Source organism: Gadus chalcogrammus, chromosome 14 (genome assembly GCF_026213295.1).
Source record: "Gadus chalcogrammus isolate NIFS_2021 chromosome 14, NIFS_Gcha_1.0, whole genome shotgun sequence".
Classification (NCBI taxonomy): domain Eukaryota; kingdom Metazoa; phylum Chordata; class Actinopteri; order Gadiformes; family Gadidae; genus Gadus; species Gadus chalcogrammus.
Window position 1 is genome coordinate 26,502,813 of NC_079425.1, and position 15,853 is coordinate 26,518,665.

Here is a 15,853-nt window from a genome sequence, read left to right on the forward strand (position 1 = left end):
CTACCATCTGATCCAAGGCAAAGGGTTGGAATCAAACCAAAGGCTTCTGTGCCGTTTTAGCAGCTCACGGTGGGGGTTGAGGAGGGGCTCAGTTGAGTCCACAGAGGGTGGAGAAAGCCCTCTTCTGACCTCCCATGTGGAGGGAATAGAGAGGAGCCTGCTGCTCCCAGGGTTGCACGCAGAACCAAACACCAACACATTCTCGCTTTTAACTTTGGAGGGAGAGAGTTCGCTTTATTAGCTTTGAAAAACATGTCGTTTCCGAATTCCTCTCTGAGTCAGCCCTGAGCCATGTGGTCTGTGTCCTCCTGTTGGCTCTCAGAGGAGGAGCGTCTGTGGACAGCAGCTAGGATGGAACTTATAGTGAAAAATATATCTGAGACGTCAGAACTTACAAGGACTTAAAAGTGAGTTTTTGAAAAAATATTTAAAAAAAATTGACAGGTCTAGTATCTTATAAATCCTTTTAGAGACTCATAGTAGCTATTAAACATTATCCACAACACATACCCATTATTATCTTTATTTATTTAAACTCTTACATAACCAACCACACACACATACATACGCACACACACACACACACACACGTGCGGTGGCTCCGTCCTGAAAGGGAGAGCCCCTAACTCTCTGTGTGTAAACAGACCGACACTCTCCACTGGGGGGGGTCAGCCTGGGAGCCCCGTGTGATTGAGGGGCCGGCCGGAAAGAGGAATGCATGTGAGGGGCCCGGCCACGCACGAGGGCCTGTCTTCTCATATGCACAGAATACACGTGAGCACACGCTGGGCTAAACGCGAGCATGGGGGTCTGACAGCTACACTACGGCCGCAGGGAGAGGATTTATCCGTGGTGTGCGTATTCCTCCTCCTCCTCCTCCTCCCCTCCACTGTTTCTGCTCTTCACCACAGGGCCATGAGGTGCACGTTGGTGTTTACGGTAGATAACACTTCAGCATTAGAGTACAAAAGAATGACATAATCCCAGATGTTCAGACCCAGAGAGCCTTTCATTGGGTGGCCTGTCAGTGGCCTCACGTCCTGCTTGCTGACTCTGATCCAGTCGAGCCCTCATGTGGTGATATGCTACATCGATCCGGCTAACTGCGCTGTGCTACGTTATGAGTCTCTCACAGCAGCAGCGGTTAGCGCTGGGCTAGCCCACGATTTAACTCATCACAAAGTGAACTACATCTGATCTCGGCTACTCTGTGTGTGTGTGTGTGTGTGTGTGTGTGTGTGTGTGTGTGTGTGTGTGTGTGTGTGTGTGTGTGTGTGTGTGTGTGTGTGTGTGTGTGTGTGTGTGTGTGTGTGTGTGTGTGTGTGTGTGTGTGTGTGTGTGATAGATGCTGTGTGTTTGTCAGTGGTGTGTGTGTGTGTGTGTGTGTGTGTGTGATGGATGCTGTGTGTTGGTCAGTGTGTGTGTGTGTGTTGGTCAGAGTGTGTGTGTGTTGGTCAGTGTGTGTGTGTGTGTGTGTGTGTGTGTGTGTGATGGATACTGTGTGTGTGTGTGTGTGTGTATGTGTGTGTGTGTGATGGATGCTGTGTGTGTGTGTGTGTGTGTGTGTGTGTGTGTGTGTGTGTGTGTGTGTGTGTATGTGTGTGTGTGTATGATAGATGGTAAGCGTGTGTGATTGTTGGTCATTGTGTGTGTGTGTGTGTGTGTGTGTGTGTGTGTGTGTGTGTGTGTGTGTGTGTGTGTGTGTGTGTGTGTGTGTGTGTGTTGGTCATTGTGTGTGTGTGTGTGTGTGTGTGTGTGTGTGTGTGTGTGCGTACTGTGGTTTTACGGCCCAGGGAGGTCTTGCTGCTCCATGGCCCCGGGGGTCCGGGGGTCCTTCGTCTTTTCTCTGCAGAACAAAGCGCTGCCCAGCTCCTCTCTGAGGGGGCGTGTCCATCAGGAGACCACGGACAGCGCGGAACTGTCCTCCGATACAAAGAGACACAAGGGATGGCTCAGAACCCTCTGAGATTTATATCTGGGAAAGGAGCGTGGAGAAGGTTCCTGAGGCTGTGGGGACGGCTGCTGCTCTGACCGCTGCTCTGAACGCCGCTCTGAACGCCGCTCAGAGCAGTGTGTCAAGGACACACTACACTTGTCCACAGAGGGTGTCTCAACTCGCGGCGGATTAAAGGAGTGAATCTGTTGAGATTATTCTTTACATTTTACATTATGGCGTTTAGCAGACGCTTTTACCCAAAGCTACAGTAACTAGGTTAACCCATTCCCCCTGTACAACAGAGGTAGCTAGGATAAGATGCTATTGCGTCAATGTGTCTGTAAAGTCCCAATCAATCATCTGTTATGTAAGAAAAGTGTTTTTAAAGGAGTACCCTGCTGTAGGTCCCATGGTATGTGTGGCCCCTCCCACTAGGATGGGCGTGGAGGGGGGGACTCGGGGGGGGGGGGGGGGTGGTGACTCTGCACTCAGGGTGACTCTGCACTTTGCATTCTGAGTCCTCGCTACACTCATTACTTTGACTTTCGGCGCTGCCATGTTTTTGTTGTTCCAACCCTCCCCCGTTTGAGCCCTCCCCCCTCCCCCCTCCCCCTGCTCTCTCCAGGATTTAGCCTGCCCAGAGTTCGGGTCAAAGGTCTTGGCCCAGATGTCATGGCCTCCCTCCCCTCCCTGTGTGTGTGTGTGTGTGTGTGTGTGTGTGTGTGTGTGTGTGTGTGTGTGTGTGTGTGTGTGTGTGTGTGTGTGTGTGTGTGTGTGTGTGTGTGTGTGTGTGTGTGTGTGTGTGTGTGTGTGTGTGTGTGTGTGTGTGTCCCTCCCTCTCTCCCCTCCGCTGAGCCATTGTATTATGGGACGGGGGGGACGGGGGGACGGGGGGCTCACTGTGGCCCCCTAGAGGTGGAGACCCGGTTCCAACCACTGTTCTCCTGAGGAGCACATGTGGAAGCAGAGATCTTTAACTGACATGACAGGAAAGGGAGGAGCCAAACTCTAAATAAAGACGTGTGCCGGTCGGGTTGAGAGGCTTCTGTGTCGGGAGCGAGGAAGTCTGCTTCCTTTGGTCGCTCTGTTGACCACTACTCCCTGACCGACAGAACAGCCCCCCCCTGCCCGGAGAAACCCAGGTACTTCAGGAACCTTGCTGTAGCTCCTCCCCTCACTGTAGCTCCTCCTCTCAGGACCCCCGCTCCTGGACCAGGCTCCTCCCCCTGGCTCTCCTCCCTGATCAATATCTCCGTCACCATCGACATGTTGCAGCTCAGGGTTCTGGTGGTAAAGTCTGAAGGATTTATGGGGGTCGTACTGTTCTAGGGCTCGTGAGTAGGAATAGATTAAGGGCCCCGGTGATAATTGATTATATTTTATAGTTCTGAACTATAGATTATTATAATGAACGAACGGAGGCGTCATTAAAAGGGCAAAACTAATTAAAGCGATAATAACGATAATGCAGATGCCCATTTTAACGGCCTCCTGCTACAGGCTGAAATGTGCTCGGCGTTAAATCTTTAATACATTCACAGAGATCAGGGCAGATGTTACAAAACACAGACTTCTACAGTATCCCATCAATGAACAGGGAAATGCAACAGATGTATAACCACAACATAGTTATAGTATAACTATAACCTAGTTATACTATAACCATGACATAGTTATACTATAACTATAGCCTAGTTATACAATAACCTAGTGGGTGTGGGGGGTCTGGTCAGCGGTCAGTGCTGCTGACCAGAAGGTTCCAGAGGGCTTTGTGCTGCAGCATAATAGAACCACGAGGCCAGCAGGTCTGAATCAGGGCAGGGAGGGGGGGGGTGGGTGGTGTGGGGGGGTCATCCAATGTGGAGACTCGCTGACAGGATGACGGATGGCCCTTGGCTATAGGGTGTTTGTCTCCGAGCTGGGCCAAAAGACGTGTCACACGACGTCACACCCAGCATGGGGCAAGGTGTTACACCACCTAGGCACCGACCAATCACAGCCTCCGAAGCAAACCTCCCTACCTCCGCTACATGGAGGCTCCGCCCAGCCGGCCGCAGCATCAGGGCTTGCAGGAGTTGTTTCCTCATGTGTGTCTATCGTTCTGCACGGGGTCTTCAGCTAAAGTCCTCCTCCCCTCTGGTTCTGTTTCCCAACCCCAGACCCCAGGAAGAAGTATCACGTGAAGATCCTGGCCTTCAACGCCCTTGGAGACGGTTACCACGCCGACCGGACCGTCAGCACTCCCGGATGTGTCTGTAAGTCCTCCCCCCCCCCCCCCCCCCCCCCCCCCCAGCGCTGGTACTGCAGTCCACCAGTGTCCCCCAGTCCCCTGGCCCCCACCCACCCTGACGCTGTTCTCTCCACCCCTCTCTTTCCAGCGGTGCGGGACCGCCTGGTGCCTCCGCCCCCCCCGCCCCACCACCTCCACGCCCAGACCAACAGCTCCAGCCGCATGTTCCTGCACTGGGCCCGGCCCGCCTTCACCAGCCGCACCCTCAACTACACCGTCCGCTGCCACGCCCACGGGCTGAAGAACGCCTCGCTGGTGCTCTACCTGCATACGTAAGGACAGGGGTGTATGGACAGGACAGTATAGAGAACAGGGGACAGGAGGACAGGGGGATGGGGGACACAGGACAGGAGGACAGAGCAGAGGACTGGAGGACTGGAAGACAGGACAGGGGACGTATGGACAGAGGAGGGGACAGGAGGACAGGACAGTATATAGAACAGGGGACGGGACAGGGACACGAGGACGGGGGACAGCACAGGGGACAGGTTCCTGCCTAAAGGAATGAGGGGGGGTCAGGTTAAAGTTGAAATGTTGACAAATGGATCCAACACTGGGCGCCAGTGTTTCCAGCGTGAGCAGCCAGTTATAGTCCCGCAGCCCTTACTCTGAATGGAGAGACGGCCCTGTAGCAGGGGCCGGCTCCCGGAGTGGCTCTATAGCACCACCTGCTGGACGGTCTCCTTAGTGCAGTGATAACGAGTGTGTCCGTGCAGGAGTGAAGAGAAGCTGGTGGTCCGGGACCTGGAGCCCAACACCCGCTATGAGTTCGCCATCCGGCTGCACCTGGACCAGCTGTCCAGTCCCTGGAGCCCCGTGGTCTACCAGAGCACCTTCCCCGAGGGTGAGGCGCCCGGAGCAACACACACAACACACACACAATACACACAACACACACAATACACACAGCACACACATTACCCTGGAGCCCCGTGGTCTACCAGAGCACCTTCCCCGAGGGTGAGGCGCCCTGAGCAACACACACAACACACACACAATACACACAACACACACAATACACACAGCACACACATTACCCTGGAGCCCCGTGGTCTACCAGAGCACCTTCCCCGAGGGTGAGGCGCCCTGAGCAACACACACAACACACACACAATACACACAACACACACAATACACACAGCACACACATTACCCTGGAGCCCCGTGGTCTACCAGAGCACCTTCCCCGAGGGTGAGACGCCATGAGCAACACACACTGTACACAATAAACTGCTGCAACACACACCGTACACACCACAATGATGCAACACACACAATACACACCACACTGATGCAACACATTTATACACATGTCGGATAAGATCTCAAATTCTCATTAATTAATAGAACCCATTTTGCATTAATCATTTCTGGATTAATTGGAAGTTACAGGGGGTTCAGCCCCTCCCGTGGGTGTTGATAGATACTGTATGTTCAGAGACCCTCTGTTAGCTCTGCTAGTGGCGCTCCTCGTGATCGTACCTGGAATCCCAGGTGTCCTTGATACATACTGACTCCCTGCTCCCCCCCAGCCCCGACGCAGCCCCCCTCCCAGGTCAAGGTGTCCCTGGTGCAGGACTCCACGGCGCTGGTGTCCTGGAGGCTCCCGGCCCGGGACCAGCTGGGGGTGACGCACTACACCATCCTGTACGCCTCCAGGAAGGCCTGGGCCGCCGGCCAGTGGCAGGTGCTGCAGAGAGACGGTGAGCAATGCGTCACAAGAGAGACTCGCTGGAATCCACAAAAACATATTTATGTAACTTTTATTACTGAAATAGTATCAATATTTTTTTTACGATTTTTACGTCCACAAAGTATAATCAAAGTCATAATTTACAAACCCCCACCCTTCCAATTGCAGTGAAATAATTCCTGGCTCCTCCATCTAACAAACCTGTGTCTGAAAGTCGCTTCTAAACGTCTCAAATCACTTATTGTGCAATAAATAAATCCTACCTAGATGATGAAATGTATAGAATGTCTAAACCAGGAGCTAACGTCCGTTTCTGACCAGCAGGGGGCAGCAGCATGGCTCTGCTGGAGAGGCTGCAGCCCGGCCAGGTGTACCTGGTCAAGGTGTCGGCCTCCAACCAGATGGGTGATGGGCCCTTCTCCCCCCCCGTGGAGCTGGCCCTGGGGCCCGACACTGGCTCCCACCATGCCCACGGCCCCCCGCACAACCCAGGTCAGTAGGGGCCCCTCCTCCCCAAGAGCCTGAGCCCTACCTGTGTTACCATGACAGCCGTGTTACCATGACAGCTGAGTTACCATGATGGCGGAGTTACGGCCTTCCACCATAGACCACAAAGGTGTAGACTACACCTTGTGTAGTATGTAGTCTACTACACTGGTGTATACTACACAGGTGTAGACTACACAGGTGGTCACCATGTTAGGTTCTAGACCATATTTCCTCCTGCCCTTACTGAAGGAGATGCAGTTCCCTGTTCAACACCTGTGGTGACCAACAGGCCGCCTGAAGGCTCCTGCTCCTGAGACAATAGACTACTGACCCTAAAGCGTGACTACATCTGTTACAGCCGGGGGCATCAGGGGCAACATAGTGTATACAGGACCCCCGTTTCCGGCCCTTTAGTTTGGTGTTTGTGATGACGGTGTGGTGATACTCAAGCTAACCTGTGCGCCCGTCTTTGCAGTTTCCTCTGAGGGTTTCTTGGCCCTGAACCAGACACCGCTGACGGCCGTGCTGGTGGGCGTGTGCGTGGCTTTGCTCTGCATCATGTCCGCCATCATCATCGCCTGCAGAGGCCAGAGCAGGTGATATATCACACACCACACGACACATAACTCACGAAGAAAATAACACAAGGGGCAGATACTTGGGTCGTCCTCATGGTGGGAGAGAGACTCGCGGAGGCCCCTTCCTCCGGTCGCCTCTCTCTGCGTGTTTCTCGTCGGGCTTCTGACTCATGAATGTGTTTGTTGTCTTCCTGTCCAGGAAACTATTGGCTGCTGATAAGTACACTGAGAGGACAGGTGGAGGTCTGGGTGGAGGTCTGGGTGGAGGTCTGGTTGGAGCAGGCGTTCGGAGGTCTGAAGCCCAGGGGGAAGATGAAGAGATTGTGATGCCCATGATGAGTGGAGACCACTTTATCGATGCCAAGGTACGAATACAACTTCAATGGTTACTCACTTTAATGTCGCCATTACGGTTTAGAGAAAAGATTTAAGTCCTAACATTCCTAACTTTCCTTTATCTTCAAAGGGGGGAACGGACCTGATGATCAACAGCCTGGGGCCGGTGAAGCCCCTCCCTGAGGAGAAGAGGAAGAAGAAGTGGGGGTTCTTCAGGAGGGACCAGAAGAACGTGGAGGAGATACAGGTGAGACCAGAGGAGACGTTTGATCTACCAGAACGGTTCCCTCAAAGGGTTTCAGCGATTACCAATGACTCAGATGGGACGTTTGATCCAACACCTTGTCCTCTACATGATGTGTCACAGTACAATGTGCACGGATTACCACTATATTGACACTCTACAGTGGTTTGACCCCTACTCTACAGTGGTTTGACCCGTCCTTTACAGTGGTTTGACCCGTACTCTACAGTGGTTCGACCCGTGCTCTACAGTGGTTTGAGCCGTACTCTACAATGGTTTGACCCGTACTCTACAGTGGTTTGACCCCTACTCTACAGTGGTTTGACCCGTCCGTTACTGTGGTTTGACCCATACTCTACAGTGGTTTGACCCGTGCTCTACAGGGGTTTGACCCGTACTCTACAGTGGTTTGACCCGTACTCTACAGTGGTTTGACCGTGCTCTACAGTGGTTTGACCCATGCTCTACAGTGGTTTGACCCGTGCCCTTAATGTCTATCAGGTGCCGACCAGCGGAGCCGGGAGGCCGCTGTCCTACCACCAGGGGGCCACGGCCCTGTGCTACGAGGTGGAGCTGTCCCCCCGCCGGGGCCCGGGCCCCCAGGGGCCCTGCCTCGACACCGAGGGCTCGTCGGGCAGCGAGGGCAGCCAGGACACGGGCGACTCCGGCCGCTACTCCCACGACGGCACCGAGATGGCCGTCCTCTGCTCTGGCCTCCGCAGCCGGCCCGCCTCGCTCAGCACGGAGGAGAGCGGGGGGTCGGAGGTCAGCCGGGAGGAGCTGGAGGAGCAGGAGCTGGAGGAGCCGGAGCTGGAGGAGCAGGAGGAAGAGAAGCTGCGCCATTCGGGCCTGAAGATAATGGTGACCGCTGAGATAAGCTGCCATCAGTACCAACAGACCCAGAACGGCTCCCAGCCGGCACTTTCTCTGTGTGTGTAACTGTCAGCGTGTGTGAGCGTGTGACTGTTGATCATTGTTAGTGTGTGAGCGTGTGCGTGAGAGAGAGCGTGACAGAGACCTGGCTGCCCAGTATTTGCTGTTGTTCTAAGAGACAATGAACAGAAGCAGACCAAGGTCACCACGGCTGGGATGTGTTCTTCAACATCTCCTCTGAGTGAATGTTTTCTTTCTTTTATTTCTGTTTGTATGTTTGCTCGTTTTCCGAAGAGAAATCTCACCCACCATGAATGTTTCAAAAGATTGTCAAAGAATGTGAATGTTGACATTTCTCGGCAGTACTTAGCAGTTTTTTCACTGGAGCAGCGATGGACGCCAGAGTCCCTTAGTGTTTGAGGCGTCTCTCAGCCGTTCCCCAACGTATTTAATACCTACTTATCGGTCCGCGTGCCTCCTCGTCTGTCTGATGACGGGACTGAGGGGGTTTGGACCCCCTGGTCAGGAACACGGGGGGTGGGGGGGGGGGGGGTTGTCGGTGCTCCACCACGAGCCAGTATTATCCAGTTCTACGTTTGAAGATGTTCTTTCTGCGTCCGCCTGCGGTCGCCCTTGCAGGTCCTGTTTTATACTACCTAATTTTAACGAATTATTTTATTGTCTTTTTGCTCAGGGAACAAGGTTTAGCACATTGAAAAGTCATGTAGCTCCTACATGGCTGACAGGGTATCTTCTCAGTGCTAAACCGTTCTAATATGTAATAACTCAGATGTTTGCAGTGAATGTATTCCCCTGCCGGTTCTCTACAGGCCGGTCCTGCCTCTCAGATGGAACTCCTCTTTTGATTTTTATGTGAGTCGTTTGCATGCTGTACAGCAGACTCTTTAGTTTGAGTTTTCTTTTTGAAATAAAAAGAATGCGTACCGAAGTGCTTGAATTGCTGCAGTCCAGCAGCCCTTAAAGCGTCAAACTGGCCTTAGCGTGGGGGTCTCTCTCAGTGGGGGGCCCACACATGGGGGTCAGGAAGCGTATGATTGTAGGGCAGAAATGTGCGACTTTAATCAGAGAAGAAAGATAAATATTGAATGAAACACCATGAAAACCTTTTCCCTAAAGAGGGATCTCTGGTGTTTGTGCTTCTGGGTACATGCAGTAATACCCTGGTAGTTTTTACTGTAGGGTAGATGAAGATTAGCACTTGTCTGTCCAGTAGAGATTAGTTTGATCATCGTCTTCATCTTCATCAAGTGATGTGCTGCGGTGGCAGATGCCATCAACCAAAGAATTGTTTGCTTGCCTCATTTCCATTTTATTTCTTTGAAGTCCCACCGGCTGGTCACTGGCTTCATTTTTGTATTTGTTGAATGAAGTTGGAAGCCAGCTTAGCATATCAGTTGAGATGCTGCTTCCCAATCAAAGCCTTGCACCTCGGTGCCCTTGCCCTGTGATCAGCTCTGCCGTGGGCTCTCTCTCAAAGGGCAAAAAGAATCCAAAGGCCCCCCATGATGAAAGAAGGGAGGTTTATTCTAATCAGCATCAGCGCACCAATCAGAAGGTCCCCTCGCAGCCGTCCTTAAAGAATCTCACTGTTGCGCGTGGATTTGTGTACATTGTAGACAGAATTTATATGCAGTTAAAGAGTATTATATCGCTTCCAAGCCTATGTCGCAACAGTTTAGTCATGTATGGGCATTCAGTGACTTTCACTCATTTGTTGAAGATACGGGTCGATATCGGCCAGTACATATTGGCCTGTTGAAGGTACTACTACTATAAACTCTTAACAAGTTTTGAGCCTGGTGATGTGTTTGAAAGTCTTGGATGTTCCGATCTATGCACATGAATGTATGTCAATCAGAGGGGCTGCTTGGGATCCGATCCGATAATTAATCGCGATGTGTTTGTACGGAAGGAAAAACAATCAACACAAGCAACAATGAAAACCAAAGATTATTTTGTCACCGTTGCATATCGGCAAAAGAACAATTAAACAGCACACTGTCTCTTTGTGATGCTTTTCCTTTTGTATAGTGATGTTTTTGTAAACTAAAAGACTACTTAGTGTTCCTACGACATTGCAAGCCGCCAGGAGATGTTTGAAAGTGTGGTTGTGAACAAATCATTTATTTCCAACACCTTTCAAGAACAGTCTTTATTTTGTGTAGCAGCGATGGATGTTTCAGTTGCTGTACTAGTGGTTTTATTGCTACGTAAGTCCAATTTCTCGTGCAATGACGTCAGAACTGGGTTCATGTTTGACTTAAGTGCTCTCACTTTGATGCAGTTGAATAAGTAAGAGAAGTATGAGGCCCAGTCCACAACCTGAAGATAAGCTATGTTACTTTGACGCAGTCTACTGGAAACCAAATCTGTTTACACAACTGAATCCCCAAACCCAATCCAATCTGGATTGTAGATTTTGTTTCTACCATGATTTCAGAGTCTACAGGTTCTGGATTGGGTCTCTGAATGGTAAAGCTAAATAAATGCTACCTCATTACGTTCTACTTTTTCCTTATATTTATAACGAATGCCAAATAGCCTACGACTCATCGGATAAGAATGTCTGACACTTTGTTTTGTTTCCTGGAAGTTCATTCCTGAATGTGTGAATTTAAGGGGCGGAGCCTGGTTTGTGTGGCTCCTCCCCTCTGCAGTAGAACATGACGAGCTGGTTTCAGCCGGTTTCAGGGGGTCGGCGCGACAGCCATTTCACAGTTGAACTCAGGGAGCCGCCGCTGCCCCCCCCTCCGGACCAGACTCTTGAATATTGAATGTACCTTTTGTAATAAGAATTTTTTTTGTTCAGTGTCCATGTCTTGACATATTTGGTCCATATTGTTTTTGTCTGAATTACAAGTTATATCGACGCTCCGGCCCAAATGGTTCAGTGGTTGAATGTAAGCAGTTTTATACCGCCTTTAATTGTGAAAGAGGAATTCTAGTTTCAATAAAATTATAGAAATAGAAACTTGTCCTTAATTAATTTCTTTTGTAATGCTTGTTACTATAGGTCAGCCATCCTTTTAAATTAGGGCTCAGAGGCAGTTTGCCAGCCCTGAAATATCCATAACACCGTTATCAGAGTTATATTGTACGATACTAAACTGTTGTCCAATAAATATGATAGTTAAAATGACAGGTTAACCTAGCGATCTATGAACATACTTACTCTACTGACAGAGATGGTTGTTTCTCTTACTGACAAATTTACTGCTTTGGATAAAAGCGTCTGCTAAATGTAAATGTAATAAGGTGAGTGTAAGGGGGGGGGGGGATGGAGGTTAAGTTGAGGGTAGAGGGGTTAATGTGAGGGTAGAGGAGGGGGGGTAAGCTGAGGTTGGGGGGTGTTCAAGTGAGGATAAGGGGCGGGTTAAGGTAGACGAGGGAGGGATTTAGGTGAGGAGGGGGGGTTAAGCTGAGGAAAGAGGGGGTTACTTGACGACCGACCCAGGACGTTGAGAGCAGTAAACTCACAACACACTGAAGAAGCCACACAACCAGGTTGCATATTTTGTATTTTTATATCAACAAACACAATAAGAACACATTTCAAAAAGCATTTGCACATTTAAACATTTTGGGGAAGCATTGTGTCCGATATCCATCCCATGTGGAAACCATCGGAGCGGTTCATCGTGAAACCAGCCGATACCTCGACGATCTCTCCCTAACACTGTACCCTGAGGAACACCCGACTGCGGGGAGCAGGAGCCCCCCCACTGAGGGGAGGAGCCCTGATGGACGCCCTGAGGGGAGTCCCAATGAGAGCCCTGAGGAGGGTCCCAGTGAGCAGCATGAGGTGAAGGTCTGAGTGTAGGAGATGAATCCAGTCCAGCGATGAGCTCGGCTGTGATGCCGTTTGTTTGTCCCTCTGAAACATTACCAGGGGAAAAATACAAATTCTACATGAATGTCTTATTAGTGTCAGGTAATCACTAGGGTTACTTCAGTTGTAATAACCCAACGGTTAAAACATCCATGAAATCTTCAGCAGAGGACGACTGACCTGAAGGAGTCCAGCTGTGCAGAGGAGCAGGTGGGGTGCCGCTCAGGTGCGTCGGCCCCAGACTGAACACAGCAGTTTAACCGCGCATTATAAAGATGGATGACATGGATTATTCTCATGATACAACATTCGGTCAATTAGCACACTCTTATTCAAAGAGACTCTGAATTCAGATGCATTTAGTCTGAGACCTTGGGGGTTAAACCTCGTACCTCATTTGATGGAGCCATCAAATGTCTCTCACCTTATCCTGGCCTGTAGAGGGCCGTCGGCACCAGATTCACCTTCCAGATGCACGGCTCTAGCTCTCTCTCCTCAGTGGTCGTCCCTTTAGAGTCGATGTCTCTCGTCCAGCAGGACATCCTTCACCAGGCAGGTCCTCCATCACCTCCATCTGCCACGCCCTCATGTTGGTAACAAACAGGCTTAGTCTCAATGTATGCGCACAATCACAGCGGCAGTTTGATAGTCTGGTAACACAGTGGTTTGTGCGGTAAGGCATCAGTGGTAGTTTGCTGTAATGTCTGGTAGTAAACTTACCAGTACTACTTGTTGGCAGGCAGATTCCAGGCTCCTCCATCAGCTCTCCTCAGCCCAGGACCCCTGGTCTGGTAACACAGCCGGGAAGTTGAACCCTGGGGAGGTTATTCTTTAGACGCCCTGTTTGAACCTGTGCTGGCTGGAATGTTAGAGAGGATGAAATATGATTTATTCTATTCTTTCCAACTTGCCCTTACATAGAAATGGTGGCAAAGGGTTCGAGTCATTTTTTACAACTTTAAAAATGAATGTGAAATCAAGAGCATACCTTTTAAATCCAAGTAGATGATGCAGCAGCAGCAGCAGCAGCCTATTAAATTGAGGTGAGGGTGATAGTCCCTTTAGAGACGTAATAACCCCACGAGGGACTTCCTTCACCAGCTGGTCCCCAGCACGGCTCCATCAACTCCTCCACCCTGGGGCCTGGTCTGGGACAAACAGCCTCAACGTCTGGTAACCAACAATAGCAGTTGGTCGGCTAAGAAACTGGTCCTTGGTAGTCATGTCTGATCGTTAACAGTACAGTTCATGCAGACTCACCAGTACTTATTGTTGGCAGGCAGAGTCCTGGTCTTCCTCCAGATTCCTGGTCTTCGTCAGCCAGGGACGATGGAGTACGATGTGCTCCATAGTTCTCAGGTAAAGGACTGAAGTTGTGTTCTAGTTGCTGAGAGGTGGAGCCCTCACATCTTGGCCCGGGCGTTTGACCTTAGGGGGAGTCCCTTTCACCATCTTGAAGGACATTCCAGCTCACGTAACTGACGTCACGAAGGCCCCTCAAACATTTGGTTCATAAGGGGGGGGAGGGGGGGGGCGCACAGAACTTTAGACTTCAGACAGCGCAAAACCCCAGCATGCATCTCTGATCACTCAGACCACTCCCCCGTCAGAAGTAAAGCTCAGGAAAGTAGTGGGAAGAAAAGGCAATCTGAACCCAAAACTTAGAACGCAGAGTTACGTATGTAACTCTGGTTCTATGAATCATGCATGACCGCCAGAGGCGGTGCATTAAGCACTGGACTGCATGTGCAGTTCGAGTACTGAAACCAACAAAGTCACCTGTGACCCTCGTGACACCGGATGGGCTATATAGCCCGGTGTCGACAGAGGATCTGTTCCCAGAATCTTCTCGCGAACCACAAGACTTCTGAGTGACCTGTAACTCTGGCGGTCGTCCAGGATTCATAGAACCGGAGTTACATACGTAACTCTGCGTTCTATTTCATCCTTACTGACCGCCAGAGGCGGTGCATTAAGCACAACATGCCAATACCAACAACATCACGAAGAATCCAAGCACTCACCCGACTGCCTGGAGACAGCAGAGCTTGGCATCAGGACCACGCCCATTAGATGGGGAGTGGCAACGTTGACACGGTAGAACCTGGAGAATGTGCTAGGCGACGTCCATGACGCCACGGCACAGATGGTCCCCAAGGGCACCCCTCTCAGGGCAGCCCATGATGTTGAGACGCTCCTGGTTGAGTGTCACCTCACCCTGGATGGCGGGGGGGCGACCACTGGTCCCGTAGGTATGCGTTATGGTCTCCACAATCCAGTGGGACAGCCTCTGCTTTGTTTTGTCCCTGTTAGGGCCACCATGGCAAACAAAAAGCTGCTCAGACTGGCGAATACTGGCGGTAGCAGAAATATAAGCCCTAAGGGCCCGCACTGGGCACAGCAGCTCAGACCCACCCTCCTCAGATGGGGGGGGTCAAAGCATGCTAACTGGATGGGCTGGTTAAGGTGATTGCGTGGAAGCACCTTTGGCAGGAACGCAACATTTGGCCATAGAGTGACACCCGAGCCATCAGAGTTCCACCTCAAGCATGTATCACTCACCGATAGGGCATGTAACTCCCCGACACGCTTTGCAGAGGTTATGGCGAGTAAAAGGACAGCCACTTCAACCCCCCTTGACCCAAAGGCTCGAAGGGAGGTGATGACAAGGCTTCCAGCACCAGTGGCAGGTCCCATGCTGGAGCCCTCATGGCTGTAGGGGGACGCAGCCTCAAAGCCCCACTAAGAAAGTGGGACACTAACCTGTGGCATCCAAACGTGGCGCTGTCAACCCTATCGTGTAGGGAGGAGATGGCAGCGACATAGACCCTCAAGGTAGAGTGCGATCGGCCACTATCCAGGAGGAACTGCAGGAATTCCAGCACGGTGGGCACAGCGCAGTGCACTGGATCCACGGCCCAAGCCATACACCAGTTGGAGAACAGCTTCCCTCTGTTTTTGTACTGCAACCTGGTCCACGGTGCCCTGGCACTAATTATAGTACCCCTGACAGCCGCAGTGCAATCCCTCAGCAGTGGGTCGGGCCCTGCAGTGAACAAGCCCAGAGCTGAAGGCGACAGGGTTTGGGATGCCAGATCTGACCCCCAAGCTTTGACAGGAGATCCCTCCTGTCGGGGAGGCGCCATGGTGAGCTGCAGCAGAGCCTGAGCAGCAGTGGATACCAGAGCCTTCCCAGCCAAAAGGGGGACACCAGATGGAGTGTCGTAGAATCAGAGGCAATGGTGGATATGCATAGAGAGGCCTGTCCAGCCAATCGTGCGCCAGCGCATCCTGCCCTAAAGGGCTGGACGCTTCTGCCCAGGAGAACCAGAGGGGGCAATGCGCCGACTCCTCCGAGGCAAAGAGGTCTACCTCTGCCCTGCCGAAGAGGCCCCACATCGACTCCACCACCTCGGGGTGAAGCCGCCATTCCCCCGGTGGAGGCTTCCGTCGGGAGAGGAAGTCTGCCGCCCGGGAGAAGCCCAAGTCAACAGGCTCTGGGATACCCGGAGAAGCCGTGCCGACCTGGTGCCCACCTGGTGGTTCACCTGGGAAACCGTGGCC

At 51.6% G+C, this 15,853-nt stretch overlaps 1 protein-coding gene and 1 long non-coding RNA gene across 2 annotated transcripts in view; one reads left to right on the forward strand and one right to left on the reverse strand.

Moving 5' to 3' along the window:
* LOC130403382 (protogenin A-like) overlaps window positions 1-8,886 on the forward strand; it is a 26,781-nt gene extending 17,895 nt beyond the window's left edge. Inside the window, exons 11-19 of the mRNA XM_056607708.1 lie at window positions 4,096-4,191; window positions 4,315-4,498; window positions 4,943-5,070; window positions 5,759-5,929; window positions 6,244-6,411; window positions 6,884-7,004; window positions 7,186-7,351; window positions 7,453-7,569; window positions 8,068-8,886. Of these exons, the coding sequence (XP_056463683.1) occupies window positions 4,096-4,191; window positions 4,315-4,498; window positions 4,943-5,070; window positions 5,759-5,929; window positions 6,244-6,411; window positions 6,884-7,004; window positions 7,186-7,351; window positions 7,453-7,569; window positions 8,068-8,505 (1,589 nt within the window). The 3' untranslated portion in view covers window positions 8,506-8,886. The remainder of the gene's footprint in view (window positions 1-4,095; window positions 4,192-4,314; window positions 4,499-4,942; window positions 5,071-5,758; window positions 5,930-6,243; window positions 6,412-6,883; window positions 7,005-7,185; window positions 7,352-7,452; window positions 7,570-8,067) is intronic.
* A 3,089-nt stretch (window positions 8,887-11,975) lies between these two features.
* On the reverse strand, window positions 11,976-13,361 carry LOC130403412 (uncharacterized). Its single transcript, XR_008904099.1, has 5 exons — window positions 13,278-13,361; window positions 13,010-13,148; window positions 12,714-12,873; window positions 12,470-12,531; window positions 11,976-12,334 (listed from the first exon to the last, which is right to left on the reverse strand). It is a non-coding gene; the product is annotated as an uncharacterized LOC130403412 (long non-coding RNA).
* Between the last annotated feature and the right edge of the window lie 2,492 nt (window positions 13,362-15,853).